The 19,676-nt window shown below is 40.7% G+C and overlaps 2 protein-coding genes across 3 annotated transcripts; both read left to right on the plus strand.

The window, feature by feature from the left end:
• The first annotated feature begins 2,647 nt into the window (after positions 1-2,647).
• Positions 2,648-4,080, plus strand: LOC111013282 (uncharacterized). Its single transcript, XM_022287711.2, has one exon. It carries the CDS (start codon positions 2,868-2,870, stop codon positions 3,918-3,920), a length of 1,053 nt encoding a protein of 350 aa, XP_022143403.2. The 5' UTR covers positions 2,648-2,867; the 3' UTR covers positions 3,921-4,080.
• Positions 4,081-12,766: 8,686 nt separating this feature from the next.
• LOC148209864 (nicastrin-like) lies at positions 12,767-19,296 on the plus strand. Of its 2 annotated transcripts, none has more exons than XM_088127048.1 (6): positions 12,767-14,530; positions 14,638-14,709; positions 14,811-14,884; positions 14,972-15,104; positions 15,191-15,262; positions 18,352-19,296. In XM_088127048.1, exons 1-6 carry the CDS (start codon positions 14,513-14,515, stop codon positions 18,397-18,399), a joined length of 417 nt encoding a protein of 138 aa, XP_087983174.1. In that variant the 5' UTR covers positions 12,767-14,512; the 3' UTR covers positions 18,400-19,296. The 2 variants fall into 2 exon arrangements, with proteins under 2 accessions (XP_087983174.1, XP_087983173.1); XM_088127047.1 differs by having other exon boundaries at positions 15,216-15,262.
• The last annotated feature ends 380 nt before the right edge of the window (positions 19,297-19,676 follow it).

The raw sequence follows: 19,676 nt of genomic DNA on the forward strand, positions 1-19,676 counted from the left end.
GAACGATAAATGAAAAATAGGATTATTGAGCTACTATTAAAAAGTATTGAATAAAAGAATTATAAGGTCGAAATTTACTTGTCTTAACTAATCAAACACATAAAGTTGTTTCTTTTTTATCTTTTATTTTTTGAAGAACTATAAAAATATTACCATAAAAACTTCGACTGAAAATGTGTTATATTTTTTTAGAAGTAAAAATACTTTTTTTTTTCTTTTTGATAAAGTCAATAAGTGAAAATAATTAACTGAAGTGATACTCTTCCCAACATAAACATCGCTAGTTAAATTACATCTATTTTCTTTCCATGTCTACGAGATTAGAAGTTTAAATTCTCATTTTCTATATCTGTTGTATTAAAAATAATTAGATTATGTTATCCTAATCGTAGTTCAACTAGTTATGACATATATATTCGAGAAAAGATAGTGGATTTAAATTCTCACCCCACCTACTTTGGAGAAAAAATGAAAAACTGAAATGAAGCATGAGTTTTTTCCACATCAAACTGGAGAAGGTATAATTTTTTAGAGAGAATAATTCTTGAAAGATTCATTATTATAATCAATCAATCAAACGGTAAAAGAAGGAACACATTTTAAATTAGAAAGGGAAGAATCTGAAGGATAAATTGGAGCACAAATCACAACGGAACGAAACTCTCAGTTCTTGCATGCTAAAAAGCCTACTGCGCTCTCTCTGTTCGTGATCAACGATTCTGTCGAATTTGTAAGAATGGGTAGAGGAAATTTGAGCCTCATATTGATTTCAGATCACAAATCTTGCACCACAACATTATGGTAATTGGCACATGTCTTTGATCAAGAGGTTATAAGTCCGAATTTTGTTGACCCTAGTACTAAAAAAAATAGATATTTGGTTGTGAATTATTTCTTTAATTAATGAAATTAATAGTTTAGGGTTTTAATTAAATTAAACTTTGGATTATACATTTTATTTTTTCCTTCAAATATTTAGTCTTTGAAATTTTTGGATCATAAAATCCCAATTTTTGCATCGCCATATAATAATTTACATACCATGGTGTTTTATGGCTGGAAGAAGAAAAATCTCTCTCTGTATTTATAAGAAAGAAAGCCCTTTTTTTTTTTTTTTTTTAAAATGCTACTTTACAACCATTTTCTTTCTTGTTTCTTTGGTGGTTTATATTGTAATTTTAATAACCTACTTAAATTAGCGAGATACATTAGTATAATTACGTGTAACTTACGTTAAATGATTTTAATTACGTGTAACTTACGTTAAATGAATTCAAGTTACCAAATACGCACAAGTAGTAGCTAGAAATTTATTTAATTACATTTGTAAATTATTGAAATTCGCTGGACAAATCAATTATTTTCTTCTTTTTAAAAAAATAATTACGAGCATACATACTAACTTACCTATATACCTCGACTAGTTTTACAAAACTACTGTTGAGTTGTTTAATAATTTGAGCCCATCATTAGTCACCAATTTTAAACCTAAGACATGTCATCTAACAATAGAATTTAAGTCAAATTTTAGAAATAATTGCAAAAATAATGACAACAATACTCATTTGCAATCCCAATATCGTATGGACAAAAAATAATAATATTATAACTTTATTAACTATGTTACCATATGACTGGATTAACCTCATCCCAAAGACCATAGATAGATAAATTCGACATGTCATTCCATGCACCTGACTTCAATTTTTTTATAACACGTAATAACTTGACGTTTGAGGGATATTTTTGTCATTTCAACTTTGGTAGCACCACAGAAACGACCTTGATCAGACTTTATAAATAGATGTGATGTGGTATGAAAGAAGATCATTCCCAAGATGTCATCTTTAGCCAAATAATGTTTTAGTCTCTCCTCTCTATTATCTCCATATCAAGCAAGAAGAAGACAAGTGGTGGAGAAAATGGCTTCGTTTTTTGATGCTCAGTAGAAACGTGAATAGAAATTTAGCTTCCCTTTGTTGACGGTGGGTAACAACAAAGTGTCTCACCAAAGATGGGAGACGCTATTTAACTGCCGTCAGTAAAGTGGAAGCTAATGCTTCAAGTTTTGACTGTTGAGTTTTTTACAAAATGACCGATTTTCCACCACTTTTTCTTTCCCTTGTTTTTCTTAATAAATGTTATTTTTACCTATATGTTTAGTCAAACGAGTCAAGTTTAACACTAATTGATTTACTTTTTTACACGGACAAAAAAGAATTTATTTTATAAAAAGAATTAGGAGGAATTTTTATTTTTGAGTGATTCTCTCGGCAAGGCACAATAAATACCAAAATTCTTTCTATATCCTATCTTTTCAACAGGGGAAATATACAACGGTGATAAATGATGTAGTCCATATTGAGTGAATGATATAAAATTTCATGCATGATGGTCAAAGCGAACAATATAGCTCAGCGGTAATTGACATATATCTCCGATTAAGTGGTTGTGAGTTAAAAACATTTTCGTACATGATGTAGTCCATTTGTATATGATCGATGGATAACAATGGAGAAAGGGTTTTCGTCCAAAAATTGAATTAGAAAAATGTATTTTTTTTTCATCATCACTCCCCAGCTTGTTAAAGAGGAGAAAATATATTTTGTAAATTGTTGAAAATACCATTAGACATTAAAAAAAAAAGGAAAGAAATGAGAAAGGAAAGAATCCGAAAATCCCATAAATATTTTGAGAGCTGCGGTTCGCGATTTTATTTCAAGAGCACAACGGAACGGAACGAAACGAAACGAGATTCATCTCTCACAATACTTGCGCGCCAAGAAACCTACTGCTCTCCCGCTCTCTGTTCCTGATTCTTGAAATTTTCTCCGATTCCGATCAACGATTCTGCCGAATTTTCAAGAATGGGCAGAGGAAAATTGAGCCTGAAGCTGATTTCGTCTCACAAATCTCGCACTGCAACATTCCGCAAGAGAACCAAGAGTTTGATGAAGAAAGCCTTCGAGCTATCCACGCTCTGCGATGTCCGGACCTGCGTTTTGATCCATGGCCCTGCTCCTCCACAAGATGGTGATCGCTCGGTAGTGGAATCCCACACTTGGCCTCCCAATCGCGAAGAAATCGAAGGTATTATCCGGGCCTATAAGACTAATTATTTGCGGAAACCATCGATGAAGTCTTTTGGTTTGTATGATTTTTTCTCGGGTCGTATGAAGAAAATCGAAAAAGAGAGGGCTAAATTTAGTGAAGAAATCAAGTATGCGGGGTGGGACGAGCGGCTTAATTGTTTATCCGAACAGCAGCTGCGGTTGTTTATGGATAATTTGGGTTCGAAGATTGAAGCTGCAGAGGGAATGATTGGTTTTATGGAAGGAGTCTCGGCAATTGATTCCGCTGGTGTGTCAACCGAGCTTTTTGAGGAGAAAACCCCGACTTCTGAAGATTCTGTCATTGTTGACCCTCAACGGTTGCCTCGTTATGAGTTTCAAGCCGAGGAAGCCGACTACGATCACTTAATAGGCGATGGAGCATTGGCAACTGATTTAATTGGCGGATTAACCGAGAATCAAACTCCGAATTCTGAAAATTCAACCTTTGAGGGAGCATCCGCAATTGATTTTGCTGGCAGATCAACCGAAAATCAAACTCCGAATTCTGAAAATTCAACAATTGATTCTCAATGGTTCCCTTTCCATGATGGGTTACAAACCGAGGAAGCTCTTTTGATGATTCCTGATCATGATTTCAACTTACTGTTCGACCCAAATAGAGTTGAGTACACTTGTGAAGATCTCCTCTCGAACAACGACATGCGTCTCCAATCAGTTTTGCCACTATCATATTTGCCATGTGGCTCAGATTATTCTCAAATGATGAACAATGCTTCCAATCAAGTACAAGATTATCCGGTTGATTATAGTGATTTTGAGTATCGGATGATGACTAGTAACTTTTAGTTTTCCTTTTGATTTCCACTGCTTACTAATTGATTTTTTGTAGTTAGTAATTTTTTGCTAACAAATTTAGGACATGAGACTATTCTCACTCTCTCTGTTTTGTGATTGTAATTATTACAGTCTAATTGGAAATGAAATATTAGTATGAAGCTTTCCTTCTTTCCTTTGCTGTTCTTTCTTGAATCTTTGTCTTTTTAATTATAGTATACCAGTGAATTTCAAAATTGCCTTTAACTGAATAAATAAGTGAAATTATAAAATATGGGCAAAATTATAATTTACAATGGTTAGCTTCAACTTCCTCATTGAGAAAAGAGGGGTTTTAACTTCTAACTTGGTTTGGAGGTCAAAAGTTATAGTTGGAAACAAGAAAGTACCACACCTATTGTTCAGTCTATTCAGCTGTCGAAACTTGTTTTCATCATTAAATAAGATCATGATGTACTTATACAGTTCTTATAAGTAATTAAGCAGAACCTACTTCAGTAAAAGAGAAACACAATATTTTATGTAGCTACAGTAGTTACGTTGGTATTTATAAACAAGGACAACATATTTTTGACATAAATTCTTGATGTATCTTATGTAGTTGACCATAAACTTGATACTTATTGCTTTAAAAAGATAATCATGCATTTAATTACCTCCCTGTTATGGAATTTGCTGTGTCTAGGATGGGTTTTCTCTCTTTTTGAGAGTGTGGTTTTCTTCTGGTTTTGGGGAGCCTCTGCTAGGTTTCTGCAGGTTGGGTTACCCATGGATGACCTCGTTTCCTGTTGCGAAAACCTCAATCTAACTTCTGAAGAGAATGAGGTGATAGTGATGGACAAGGATAAACCAATAATGAATGAGGACAATGTTCAGCTTTGTGTTGTGGGGAAACTCCTACCAAGCAAGCGGACCAGCACTGAGGCATTACAATCAGTAATGAAGCAAGTTTGGAATGTTCATGATACCACAAGGATAGAACCTATAGGGATGAATACGTATGTCTGTCTGTTTCGATCTCTGGGAGAGAAAACTTGAGTCCTAAACTCCGGACCCTGGACTTTCAACAAATCCCTCTTTGTCCTAGTTTCTCCTTCAGCCACAGATCAGCCTCTTGCAATGAATTTCAATGTTTGTGCTTTCTGGATTCAGATCCATAACATACCTTTTGAATGTATGTCTCAGGAGATGGCTCTCATGCTTGGGAGTAAGGCAGGTGAGGTTGAAACAGTGGACAGTGAAGGCCAGGAGGGTTGGGCAGGACCTTACTTTCGGCTGCGAGTGAAGATTGATATCTCGAAGCCGTTGCGGAGAGGTTTGAAATGATGTGGCAGCGATGGAAAGGATATGTGGTGTCCAATTCGGTTCGAGAAACTACCAGATTTCTGCTATGAATGTGGAATAATTGGTCATTCAGAACCAGCATGGGGAGTGGTTACGTGCATCCTTGCTAAAGAAGAACGTGGGCTTGCGTGGGGCAGAAACTGGGTTCAGGGGCGGCCGTGGAGGGTGAAGTAACAGGGGTCGTGGAGGATGGGGGGACTGGCGACGGTTTGAGGAGGAGAGCGAGGAGAATAAACCTCCGGAAGATGTTGCCCGGAGGGAGGTGCCGGACGATGCGACGGTGGACGTTCCGGCAAGGGGCGGTTCGGGGGAGTCTGGTCGAGGAGAGAGGTCGGAAAAGGTAACTCCTGTCGAGAGGGCGGAAGATACGGAAATCTCATTAATGAGGCAATCATTTCCAAAGGAGACCACTATTTAGGAGGGATTTAAGGAAACGGAAGATAGTGCGACCGCTATTATTACAGATAGTGTGGCCATGGATCTTGATTTAAATGTCCAAAGCAATAAATCAGGGCAGGATGAGGAATTTGATATGTTAAATCAAGGCACTGGATTGGGTTGGAGGACATTATGAGGAATAAGTCAAATGGAACCCAAAGAATTTGGAAACGGGCTGCTAGAAATCTACCAGATTTGGACCGGGCCATGGAGTCGCTAGGCCCATCTTGTGGGAAACGGAAAGGGAGCCCAGCGGAAGAAAGTCAGGGCACTGTTGTTTATACCAATCAGAAACTCTTGAAAATGGATAACGGAAGCAAAATGGCTTTAGTAATGGGTCGGCGATGGAGGTTTCAGTTTTGGCGGAGGCCTATTCTGGAATGTTCGTGGGTTGGGGTCTCCCACGACATTCCAAAGTCTGCATGATTTAGTGCAGATCTCGAAACCTCATTTTTTGTTTCTTTTTGAAACAAAAGCTAGAAGAGACAAAGTTAACAGTGTTAATCAACGGCTCAGTTTTTCAAATTGTATTTCGGTGGATTGTAAAGGGAAAAGTAGTGGTTTAGCTTTCATGTGGCAGGATACATTGACTTTCAGCTTGATTTCGTTCTCGCAAAATCATATTGCTGGGGGAGATGTTTTTTAGGGGAAGCTTTGGCGTTTAACGGGGTTTTATGGGTATCCGGAGGAGGAGAATCGGCATCTTTCGTGGGACCTAATGTGTTGGTTGAAAGGAAGCGGCTCGACGCCATGGCTCATTGGTGGCGACTTTAATGGAATTTTAGCCCATTCTGAGAAAATTGGGGCGAGACCGAAAGATGACAAGTTGATTAATGATTTTAGTTTGGCGGTGGATGATGTGATCTGATTGATATGGGATTCTCGGGTGAAGCTTTGCCTTGGTGTAATAGAAGACCAAATGGTGGAACAGTTTTTGAGCAGCAAGACCGGATTTTGTGCAACCCGGGTTGGGCTTCGTTATATCCGAATTTTGACATGAAACATCTAGACTATCGAACATCCGACCATAGACCTCTGAAACTAAGCTTAGTACAAGATGTCATGAAGGGTAGTTTGATGACAAAAAGGCTTTATCGTTTTGAAGAAGCATGGCTAGAAGATCACCAATGTGAATTGAAGGTAGCTAATGGGTGGAGCAGTAAGGTCCATGACGGCAGCTCTCAGTCTTTAAAGGCTAAGCTTAATATATGTGCTAACCATCTTCTGAAATGGGGTCGGAATAAGGCGGGTAATTACAAGTGAAGATTACAAGAAGCAGAAAAACAGTTACAATTTGCAATTCATAATCTCCCCTTTGCGTCGGACCGATCCAGAATTCAGACTGCAGAAGTTAATTTGGAGAAGCTTTTGAATGAAGAGGAAATTTATTGGAGGCAACGATCTCGTGATCATTGGCTCAAATGGGGTGATCGGAACACAAGGTGGTTTCACAGTAAAGCATCTTACAGGAAGAAGAGAAATGAAATAAAGGGTTTGTTTGACACTCAGGGTCGTTGGGATGACCAGCCTGTGGTGGCAGGTATAATCTCTGACTATTTCTCAACTCTTTTTTCCTCTTCAAATCCAAGCCTTCTTGATATTCAGCAAGTTTCAAAAAGTGTTGAGCCTCGGGTCACAGATGCCAATAATAGAGACTTAATGAGAAGTTTTAGTGAAGAGGAGGTCCTTCTGGCCCCTAAAACAGATTCATCCGAATATATCCCCGGGGCCAGATGGATTTCCTGGGGCTTTCTATAAGAATTTCTGGCATATTGTGGGTAAGGATGTCATTGCGTGTTTTCTGAATGTTCTTAATAATAATGGTGATTTAAAACCTTTGAATGAGACTATGATAGTGTTGATTCCGAAAGGGAGTAGTCCTAAACATGTTTCTGATTTTAGACCTATAGCTCTGTGCAATGTTAGCTATAAAATTATCTTAAAGGTTCTTGTGAATAGGCTTAAAAGAGTTCTTCCTACGACTATTTTGCCTAACCAAAGTGCGTTTATCCCAAAAAAAGGCACATTGTTGATAATGCAATTTTGGGATTTGAGTGTATTCACTCTTTGAGAAATAGGTTGGTGGGTAAATCAGCTTGGGCTGCTTTGAAATTAGATATGAGTAAGGCCTATGACAGAGTGGAATGAGGCTTTTTGGAAGAGGTTATGCTTCAATTAGGCTTCGAAAAAAGCTGGGTGGAGTTAATTATGAGGTGTGTCCGTTCGGTGACTTTTTCTTTTAAGTTAAACGGGACAAAGTGTGGGCATATTGTGCCGCAAAGGAGGCTCCGTCAGGGAGATCCGCTTTCTCCTTATCGGTTCCTCATGTGTGCTGAGGGCTTATCTAGCCTCCTTCATCATGCAGCCAAGGAAAAGAGGGTTTCTGGGCTTGGTATTGCTAGGCACAGTCCTCCAACCTTTTGTTCTTTAAGGCTAAATCTTGTGAAGGAACAACGATTAGTGTCTGTCTTAAAAAGTACGAAATTGCTTCGGGTCAAATGATAAATTTTGATAAGTCTGTAGTTGCGTTTAGTCCTAATGCTTCTGTTTTGGTGAAGGATATAATCAGGAACATTTTCTCAGTCAATATGGTAGATTGCCATCAACAATATTTGGGCCTCCCAAGCTTTATATCTCGAAGCAAGAACAGTCACTTTAACTATATCAAAGATCGTTTCGGGAAGCATCTACAAGGCTGGAAGAGCAAGTTATTCTCCAATGGAGGGAAGGAAGTTCTTATTAAATCTGTTGTGCAGGCAACCCCTTGTTACTCTATGTCATGTTTCAGGCTCCCCAAAAATCTTATTCATGAAATCAATTCCTTAACAGCTCGGTTTTGGTGGGGGTGACAATGATAGGGAGAATAAAATCCATAGGATTGGATGGAAGACCTTATGTAAGCCAAAATGTCAAGGGGGAATGGGATTCCGTGACGTTGAACTTTTCAATAAGGCTTTGCTCGCTAAGCAAGGATGGAGAATATTGAATGAACCTAACTCTATGTTGGCGCAGGTCCTTAAGGGACGATACTTCAAAGACGGTACTTTCCTTTCGGCCAAGGTGGGTGGGAACCCGTCCTTTATCTAGAGAAGCTTGTTGTGGGGAAGATCGTTGCTCACAGAGGGGGGTCGTTGGCGCATTGGGAATGGGGAGACGGTGAGGATTTATAGGGATAACTGGCTTCCAAATTATCCATCCTTAAAATCCCTTCCCTTCCTCGAGTCCCTCTTGATACAAAGGTTAGTTTCCTGGTGGATAGTGATTTGAGGCGGTGAAAGACAAACTTGATTCGTGATATGTTCACTTATGATGAAGTTAAGACCATTCTTTCTATACCTCTTGGTATAGGCCTTGCTGCTGATAGGCTTATTTGGAATTTTGAGAAGAATGGGATCTGTACAGTTAAAAGTGATTACAAATTGGCCCATATGCAATCTCCGGATACTAGTGCCTCCACTTCTTTGAGCGAATGTTTAGCTAAATGGTGGAAAGATGTTTGGCAGCTCAATCTTCCTAGTAAGATTAAGGTTTTCTTTTGGCGTCCTTGTTTGGATAGATTACCAACGGGTGCTAATCTTATTCTTCGAGGAGTGGATGTTCCTGATTGTTATGCTTTTTGTGGAAAAAAAGGGGAAGATGCTTTGCACTTGTTCTGGACCTGCAAAGTCAGTAAGAACCAGAGGCAAGTGTCGAAATTTAGCCATCTTCCTCAGGATGTTAGGCCCCTTTCTCTGTTGCATCTGCTTAGAGATTGCGAGGGTATCCTGAGTTGGTCTGATTTCGAGGAATTGGTTGTTTTCCTTTGGGGAATTTGGTCAAAAAGGAACGTAAAGGTGTTTCTGAATGGAAGAGAGATGGTGAGGGATCTGGATGGTTGGGAAAGACAGAGCTGCAAATTCCCCTTCTACATGTTTACAACATGAAAATGAAGTCTTAACCGATAACAGCAAATTTCTTCCACACATTCATAGGGATTCGCTACCAGATTCAATTTGTTGGAAGGCTCCAGCTGAGGGAATATTTTGATAGACCCCCGATCACCAAGATGTATACTCAGAAGAAGAAATTAAGGGAAGCACGTGCGAATTAGGAGAAGTGTGCATGGCCGTCTACTCTTGGGAACGTTGTGGGCCCAAGGGAATATTGTTAGTTAGGGGGTCGGTTATAGTAGATAAAAGGAGGGGAGGGACATTTCTATTTTCTCATGTTTTTGTTATCTTGAGTATTGTGACTCTGTGAGGTTATAGGAGAGTAGGGATCTCTCGAATTTTCCCTTGGCTTGGATATGTGGTATAAATAAAAATTGGTTTCTATCAATTTTTGGTATCAGAGCATTCGTCCTGGGTATGGCAGGAAAAATGGAAGCAAGAGTAAACGACTTGGAAGAACGAATTACCTCGTTGCAAGCAGGGACGGAGGAGAGGATCGATCAGCGGTTGTCTCAGTTCCAGGAGGAGATGCACAGAATGTTGGAGCAAGGGTTAATGCAAGGATTTGAGATATTAGTCAAGAAAATCGATGGGCACACGAGGGAAGGGACTGATTCGGTATCCTTAGAGCGTGCCATCACTGATAAAGGGAAGAAACTGATGGGGGTTGACGAGAAGGATAAGAAGGAAAACACAGGGACTAGTATGGTGGGAGGGTCGCGCGAAGTACCGTTGTTCGATATGCGTCTAAGGAAGTTGGAAGTCCCTATTTTCAAGGGTGAGGGTGGCGAAGACCCCGACGGGTGGTTGCACCGCGTGGAAAGGTATTTTGTGGTCAATAGGTTATCCGAGGGTGACAAGCTCGAAGCAGCGATACTGTGTTTGGAGGATGAAGCCTTGTCCTGGCACCAGTGGACGGAGAGCCAAACACAGCCGATTACAAGCTGGGGGGAGTTCCGCGAGCAATTGATCGAGCGATTTCGTCCGACGAAAGAAGGAGACCAACGTGTCCAATTTATGCGGCTCAACCAGGACACCACCGTGAAAGCTTATCGCCGGAAATTCAGTTGTCGGCGTCGTTAAAAGGAGTCCCATCTTCGATCCTCGAGGGTAAGTTCATTAGTGAACTGAAATCAGAAATCCAAAGTGAGCTCAGGGTGCTGAAGCCCGTGGGCCTTAAAGAAAAAATGATGATGGCCCAGTTGGTGGAGGACAACGAATTGGACCGACAGAAACGGGGGCCCGGTTCTCCGTCGACCCAACCCGTGAAAGCAACCGAACCCATCGGGTCTGCAAGTATAGCGCGAACCATCACGCTAAACCCTAATCGCGCTGCCACTTCGAATGCGATTTCAGCAGGCCGTGACGCAAACACAAAGACCGGAATGACGGGAAACTTCAAGCGATTAACAGAAAGTGAATGGCAGTCTAAGAGGGAGAAGAGACTCTGCTTTCGTTGCGACAAAAAATTCTCCCCGGGTCATCGGTGCAAGAATAGAGAGCTGCAGGTTTTGTGCTTCCATGATGAAGATGGGGACTCAGCTCCCAATGGCAGCGGTGGCAGAGGCAGCACAGGAACCCGATGAGGTTCAGGTGGTACTGGAATCCCTCGAGTCCGAGGAGAACAAGCCCGGTGGCGCAACCTTGTCTCTGAAATCACAGGTTGGGCTTGATTCACCAAAAACGATGAAGCTTGTTGGGAGTGTTCGCGACCGGAAGATCGTAGTGTTGATCGATAGTGGGGCTTCCTACAACTTCATCGCCGAGAGTTTAGTACGAGAGTTAGATCTGCCTATCTCACCCTCCCCCGGGTATGGTATAATTTTGGGAACAGGCGATTCCGTGCGAGCCTCGGGAGTATGCAAAGGTGTGGTTCTATCTCTCTCCGATCACTATCATTAACGACTTTCTCCCCATTTCTTTAGGGAGCGCAGATGTTATCCTTGGCGTCCAGTGGTTGATGACACTTGGGGAGGTTCAATGTGATTGGCGTTAATCTGAGATGGACTTTCAGCTGGGGGAATGGAGAATTCATCTGCAAGGAGACCGTAGCCTTGTGAAATCTCAAGTTTCCTTGAAATCCATGATGAAGGCTGTTAGGGGGGAAGGACAGGGGATCCTCGTCGAACTCAATGCTATTTCTCCTGACAGTGCAGGTTCACCAGTAGATCCTTTAGCAACGGAGTGGAGTAAGTTGCCCTTATTAGTACAAAACGTCTTGAATCTGCATTCCATGGTATTCCAACCCCTCAGTACTTTACCCCCGAGCCGATGTCGTGACCACAATATTGAGTTATTACCGGGAATCGGACCCATCAATGTCCGACCTTATCGATACCCGCAGTTCCAGACGGACGAAATCGAGCGGTTGGTAACTGAAATGCTCATGGCAGGGATTATCCAGCCCAGCAAGAGCGCGTTCTCAAGTCCGGTATTGTTGGTCAAAAAGAAGGACAACAGTTGGCGCTTTTGTGTGGACTACCGGGCTTTAAATCGGGCCACTGTTCCGGACAATTTTCCGATCCCAGTTGTGGATGAGCTCTTGGACGAATTGCATGGGGCTACAATTTTTTCGAAAGTTGACCTAAAGTCGGGATACCACCAAATACGAGTCGATCCAACGGATGTACACAAGACGGCTTTTCGTACTCACGAGGGCCACTATGAGTTCTTGGTTATGCCTTTTGGACTCCGCAACGCCCCATCGACATTCCAGTCAATTATGAATGATTTACTACGACCATACCTGAGGAAGTTTGTGTTGGTGTTCTTCGATGACATCTTAATCTATAGCTCGACGGTAGCGGACCATGCCTCTCACTTAGCTTCTGTTCTTCAAATATTGCAGGACAACCAGCTGGTAGCCAATGCAAAAAAATGCCGTTTTGCTGCGCACCAAATTGAGTATTTGGGCCACATGGTATCCGCGGAAGGGGTTGCCGCCGACCCATCAAAATTGGCAGCCATGAAAGATTGGCCTACTCCCAAGACTGTTAAGCAACTGCGTGGTTTTCTGGGATTGACAGGATATTATAGGCGGTTTGTTGCTCATTATGGTACTATTGCTTTGCCGTTAACTCAACAACTTAAGAAAGCGGGTTTTGCATGGAACGACACAGCATAGCGAGCCTTTGAGCAATTGAAGTCAGCTATGTTGAACGTTCATGTCCTCGGTCTTCCTGACTTTTCCAAGCCCTTTGTGCTCGAAACTGACGCTTCCGGCGTAGGTGTGGGTGCTGTCTTGATGCAAAACCAGCCTCCGCTTGCCTTTTTTAGCCAAGCCCTTCCCCCTACTCATTGCCTAAAAGCGGTGTATGAGCGTGAGCTAATGGCCATCGTGTTCGCCGTTCAGAAGTGGCGACCGTATTTGTTGGGCCGTCGGTTTATCTTCCGTACAGATCAAAAAAGCCTTCGGTTCTTACTCGAACAAAGGGTCATTGCCGGAGAATATCAACGGTGGATAGCTAAGCTTCTGGGTTATGATTTCGACATCGAATATAAGCGGGGACTCGAAAATTCAGCTGCTGATGCGTTATCTCGATTACTGGCAGCAATGGAATTGGGTGTCTTGAGTGTGGTACGGGGTGTGAATGTGGCCGCGTTCGTTGATCAGACGGATAATGACCCAGAGCTTCGTGCTATACGGACAGCTATTCGCGAGGGCGTGCCACACCCAGCTGGTTATTCCATTCAAGGGGACCTTCTCCTTTATCGCGGTAGGTTGGTGCTACCCCCTAATTCCCCTACCATTCCTCTGCTACTACAGGAATTCCATGCTGGCCCCGTGGGAGGCCATGGCGGGTCGTTGAAAACTTATCAGCGAGTCGCGCGGGAGGTTTATTGGCGTGGGATGAAGGCACAGGTTAAAAGTTTTGTGGCTGACTGTTCCGTTTGTCAGCAAGCAAAGCATCTATCTTTAGCTCCGGCCGGCCTTCTCCAACCATTACCCATACCGAATATGATATGGGAGGATATCTCGATGGATTTCGTGGAAGGATTGCCCAAGTCAGACGGGTTCGACACTATTTTGGTTGTCGTGGACCGACTCTCTAAATATGCCCACTTTCTTGGCCTTAAACACCCCTTCACGGCCATCTCAGTGCCTACCATCTTTCTGAAAGAAGTCGTATGTTTACATGGGGTGCCACAGAGCATCGTGTCGGACCGAGACAAGGTCTTCACTAGTTTGTTTTGGGAGGAACTATTTAAACATCTGGGAACACGGCTGAAATGGAGCACGGCGTACCACCCACAAACCGACGGTCAGACGGAGGTCGTCAATCGGGGCCTTGAGAGTTATCTTCGTTGTTTCACTATGGAATCTCCGAAGAAATGGGCACAATGGCTCTCGTGGGCTGAGTTTAGCTATAACACTTCCTATCACTCAGCCACCCAAATGACCCCCTTGGATATGTGGTATAAATAAAATTGGTTTCTATCAATTTTAAGATCAACACAGATGCATCATTTTCGTCTATTGATCAAACAACGGGTCTGGGTATTGTAATCAGGAATTTTCGGGGTCATGTCATGGCCAGCAGAAACGAAATACCTGGAGTTTGTTACGTCGGTTGATGAAGCTGAGGCCTTTTGCATTCTGGAAGGGATCCGTTTGGCTCTGGATTCTGGGATTCATCTGATTCAGCTCGATACCGATTCTTTGCGAGTGTTGAATCTGCTCAATCGAGAGGATGAAGACCTCTCGGAAACAGGAACAATCATTTGTTATGCAAATTCTTTTACTCCAGAAGGTTTGCATGTTTCTTTCAAGTTTACAAAGAGAAATGAGAACGTTGTTGCTCACCTTTTGGTGCGAAGAGCATTGCTTCAGTAGGAGCATGTTGTCTGGATCGAAGAGTGGCCGGCGGAGGTTTCGGCTGCATTAACGAAGGAATGCCTGGACCTTTTGGTGTAATGTTTTTTTTCTTTTTTTCTTTCCGTGTTGTTTTCTTAAAAAAAAAAAAAGATAATCATGCTAATACTTTTGACTAGCATAATTTATTGTTGCACATAATCAGGCTACTTCAAAAAATGTGAAGAATAGGAAAGCTTACACATCTAATGTTGCTGAATTTGATCTGGTGATTCAGGTACTTGCTTCAGGTGTTACATTTATGTGATTTCACATCTTATATGGTTATTTTAATAACACTTTGCATGGTTTATGTAACTGATTTTCATTTTTGTCTAGACAACTAAGGCTGGGACTCATAGTTCAGTGTCTTGTTTGAAAGAAGAAACATGCCTTCCATTAGGTGGATACAGGTTAAGTGTTGCTTGGTACCTTTTTCTGCACATAGTTTTAGAATTTCATTGTGTTTATTTTATTAAAAGAGATCGGTATCTTTTCAGTGTCTGGACGTTGCTTCCTCCAATCAATATTTCTTCCTCAGATCAGTCTAAGCCCACCATTCTAACGGTAGCATCAATGGATTCTGCTTCTTTCTTCCTTGATAAAAGCATTGGTGCAGACTCCCCCATTTCTGTATGATTTATTTTGAGCAAGTATTTCAGTTATAAACCTTACCATGTTTATTATGCTACCTCTTAGATCATTTTTGATATGTTTAGGATCTGATTTCATTGCTGGTTGCAGTTGATGCACTTTTCCATGTGGATGGACTGGATGATCTTCATAAACAGGTTCTTATGAAGGCTTTCTACTCTGTATCCAATTGTATCTTTATACTTAAGTGCATGTTAACTCAAATGCAAATATTCTATAATTTGTTTTGTCTTACATACTTGCATTTTAGTTATAATTGCGATGTGTGACCTTGAATTATTTCTTGTTTTCTTTATAGCTACACTTCTCTTTTATCAAATTGGAAGTGCTTCATATAATCCCCTTTGTGGGCTTTTGTAATTTCATACATCAATGAAATTGTTTCTTTCACAAAAAAAAATTATTTCTTGTTTTCTTTGCATGCTTCACAAGATCCAGTTGCTTGGATTCTGTTATGACTCTTATCTTATATAACCTTAATGCTTCCACTATAATAGAGGGCCACAGCCTTAGTTATGACCCCTCTAAATTAGTTTGAAATTATGAAAAGATCACTTTTACTTGTTTAGACCTTGGTTCTATAGGATGATTTTTATGAGATTCAGAAAAAGCGCCTTGCACTCAAAAACATTGGTCACATCTTTCAATGTTTCCTTAGGACATTTGTGTCAACCCTTGCATGCTATATTGCACAACTTGGGAGGTCATTTCAAAGTTGTGCGATGATGGTGGGTTGGGAATAAGAAATTTGGCATGTAAGAAGTTTTCTCTTCTGGCTATGTGACTTTGGTGCTTTCCTTGAGATGCACAACATTATTTTGAGCATTATTGTGATGTGTGGGATAGGCCTATGGTGACTAAAGACACGTTTCGGAGTCCTTGTAAACCTAATTCGTTGTTTTTTTGCTGTTTAGTTACTTTACAATGTCTACCGTGGGGAATGGGTGCACAAACTTTACCCAAATGTTTATAATGCCGATTGATTTTATCTAAAGGTACTTCCTAGGAAAACACTGGACATTCTGTTGGACATGGATATGTCCGGACACATGCCGGACATGTTTTCAACACATTGAAAACAGTGTCTACTTTTATTTCTAAAGGCAGAAGACTAACTCTTATTCAAGCCACATTATAAAATCTCTCCCTTTACTACATGTCACTCTTCTCCATTCCATATAGGAGACAGGTTCTCAGAGTCAGTTCCATCTAAGGTGGCTCTGTCTCTAGGGAGCATTATGGGAAATTTCCATTGGAAAATAAATAGTGACAAATCTAGACATCATTTGGTGAATTGGGTTAAAATTGCTCCTGCCCTTGGAGAATGGCGGCCCAGCCTTCATATCATTAAAAACAAAAATAAGGCCCTCTTTGCAAAATAGATTTGGAGATACCAAAGTGAAAAAACAGCCCTTTGGAGAAAGGTGATTGATGAAAAAGATGGGTTTCGTCTTGGAACGTACACACAAGAATGCCCTCTCTAGCTACTGCCCATGGCTCGTGGAAAGTGACTATCAAGCTACAGAAGCTGATCTTTAATAGAGTATTCTTCAAAGTTGGAGATAGGGCTCACACATTCTTTTTGAATGACATTTGGCTGATAAATGAATCCCTTGCAAGAAGATTTCCTCTCCTTTTTGCCTCATCTGTTAAAAATTTGCTGCTACGGCGAACTTTTGGTCTGTTGAGGATGTTTTTTGGAACTTAAGGTTTAGAAGAAATTTTAAGGATGCTGAAATCAAGGAATTGGCTTCACTCTTGCGCCATCTATTTGATAGGAATGCAGGGAATGTTTTTGGGTAATTAGGGTGTTAGTACTTAGTTAGGGATTTTTTTTTTCTCCTTTTCATATATCAATGAAAATTGTTTGTGGTTAAATGTTAAATAGTGGAATTGTTAGGAGGATCTATTATAAACAAAGTGAGTGGGAAATGATTGAAGTAGATTGTTAAGTGTAGTTTAGACTTGAGTAAGAATACTCAAGAGAGGGGAGAGTCTAAGTACCTTGAATTGAGTCATTGTGATTGTTCTATCTTTTATATTTCAATATATTTATTTATTTATTGTTTTTTTTTCCTTTATTCCTTTTTTTGTTTTTTTGGATAAGAAATCTGTATATATTAACAAAAAGGGAAATGCTACCGTTACAAAAGAATTTGTAGTAATTGAGACGCCACCACAAGTAGGTGTGGTGTACATTTTCTACAAAAATCATCAAAAGTAGGCTTTATCTTCAAAGATGGGACGTCCAACAAGATATTCCAAGAGCTTTAGCATCACAATTCCACAAAACCTTGGCTTTTCTAGGCAAAGCCCAACCCCCCAAACTTGAGACAACCCCCCGAACTTGAGACAACCCCCCTCGGTGTTAAAAACATCCGGCAGAAAATTCCACCATCCAGCAGCAAAAGTGCAATGAATAAAGAGGCGATCCTTGGACTCCTCGCTCCTAAGACATAAGCTACACACCGAGGGAGAAAGAACCCATCTCCTACACTTTTTTTGGAGCACATCAGAGTATTTAAATTTCGATAAGCCAAAGACCAAAGGAAAACCTTGTCTTTCTATGGAATTCTAAACTTCCAAATCGAGGGAATAAAAAAAAACTTCTGTGTAGGAACACACTCCGAGAGCTTCAAAAACGCAGACTTAGTTGTGAACTTCCCCCTTCCTCTAGCGCCATAGACCTTATCATCCTCCTCTACCAGCCTAACCGCATCCAACATATCAATTAGGCACACCCGACTGTCCACCTCCATATCAAACAGGTCTTTTCGAATATTTCAATATATTTTTAGTTGTTTGGGTTCTATCACTATCCTCTCATCAGCTTTCTCTAGCCTTAGCTAGATAGATGCACTTGGAATTTGGAACCCTCCGGAATCTTCTCCACAAGCTCCCTTGCGTGATTTTGTATGCCCCAAGCTGGATGAGCCTCCCCTCCCCTCCCCCTCCTACGAGTCAATCTGGAACGATCACTATCCAAAGAAAGTGACATTCTTCCTTTGAGAGGTGAGCCTCAAAGGTATAAACACCTTTGACAAGCTTCAACACAGGATGCTTTACATGAGCATCTCATCACACTAGTGTATCTTGCACAAGAAAATTAATGAATCCCAAGGCCATATTTTTGTCACTCGTGATTTTACTTCAAGGTTTTGGAGAAGGATCCTCTCTTCTCTGGATGGTCTATAGGCTTATTTTTTTCTGTCTTTCACTCTTGCAGGAACCCCTTTATGAAGGAAAAGAAGATCTTATGGATGCCTTTTGTTAAGGTCTTTTCTTGGACTACATGGATAGAAAAGAACCAAAGAATTTTCCAAGATAAGGAGCTCTCTTTTGATCATTTTTGTATTCTGTAGTTTCCTTGGTCATTACATAGTGTAAATGCTCCCCTTTCTTTCATCATTATAGTTTTTCTTCTTTCAGGTTTTTTTGTAACTCCCTTGAATTGGGGCCTCCCCTTCATTTGTAATTTCAGTGGTTTCTTTTTAGAAACAAAAAGAAAAGAAAAGAAAGGAAAATAAAAGAGTGACGACTTTTTTAATTATTATTTCTTTAGTATCAAACACGTGTACACATTCCTATAAAACTAATGAGCAGTAAAAAACAGAAACTCGTTTATATGCATGAATGGCAGCCCATTCACAAGTAAGGAAAAAAAATCTCTTTTGAGAGAGTCTATTTTGACAGATTGCTACACCGAAGGTGATAGGGCTTGACCTCACCATCATGCTCCAGAGAAGGGCAAGCAGACAGCAGTTTGCTGACTCGTTCTTCGAGCCCTGCTTCTACCTCGACGATATACTTTTCCGAGAAGGGCAAGCAGACAGCAGTTTGCTGACTCGTTCTTCGAGCCCTGCTTCTACCTCGACGATATACTTTTCAAATCCAAGATAGGATAAGGACACTCAGAAGCTCTATAAAGGGAGCTACGTCAGAAACTTGCACCTCATGCAAACTGATGTTTCTTAAAGGGGCATGCCTGGGCCCGTGACACTCCCAAACCGATTACTATTGTTTTCTTGTGAAACTCCTTAAGAAAACCATTCAATTGACATTTTTATAAATGTTAAATTTGCACGTTTTTATCCATTTTTAAGTGTTAAATATATCGATATAAATGCATATATTTTTAAAAAATGGAAAAAAGTATTCCTAATGTGTCCATGTTATACGTTTTTAGAAATTGGTGTGTCGTGTCGATGTTGTCTGTGTTCGTGTTTGTACTCTCTCTTCGTGGGTGGATCTCCCTTTTGTATTTTCATTTACTTCCAAGAGAAGTTTGTCTTACTAGGCCGCATTACTACCACAATCTTAGTTTATTTTTCAATAGTAGTCGTGCGAGGCTCCATATAAAGGTTTCAAAGAGAGATTGATCCAACGTTTTAGGTAAATGAATGGGGAACTACTAACAAGAAAAGTGAGAAAATGCGACACTACATCGCTAGTTCAATCGTTTTCCATTGCTTAGGATTTTGGATGTAACTGCTAAGGTGTTGTATTGTTTCATGCTGCAACCCTCTACCTCTCACTGATGAAGCATAGGTA

The sequence above is a fragment of the Momordica charantia genome, assembly GCF_013281855.1.
Source record: "Momordica charantia cultivar OHB3-1 chromosome 8 unlocalized genomic scaffold, Mcharantia_2.0 BLBB01000008.1, whole genome shotgun sequence".
In the NCBI taxonomy this organism is placed as follows: Eukaryota; Viridiplantae; Streptophyta; class Magnoliopsida; order Cucurbitales; family Cucurbitaceae; genus Momordica; species Momordica charantia.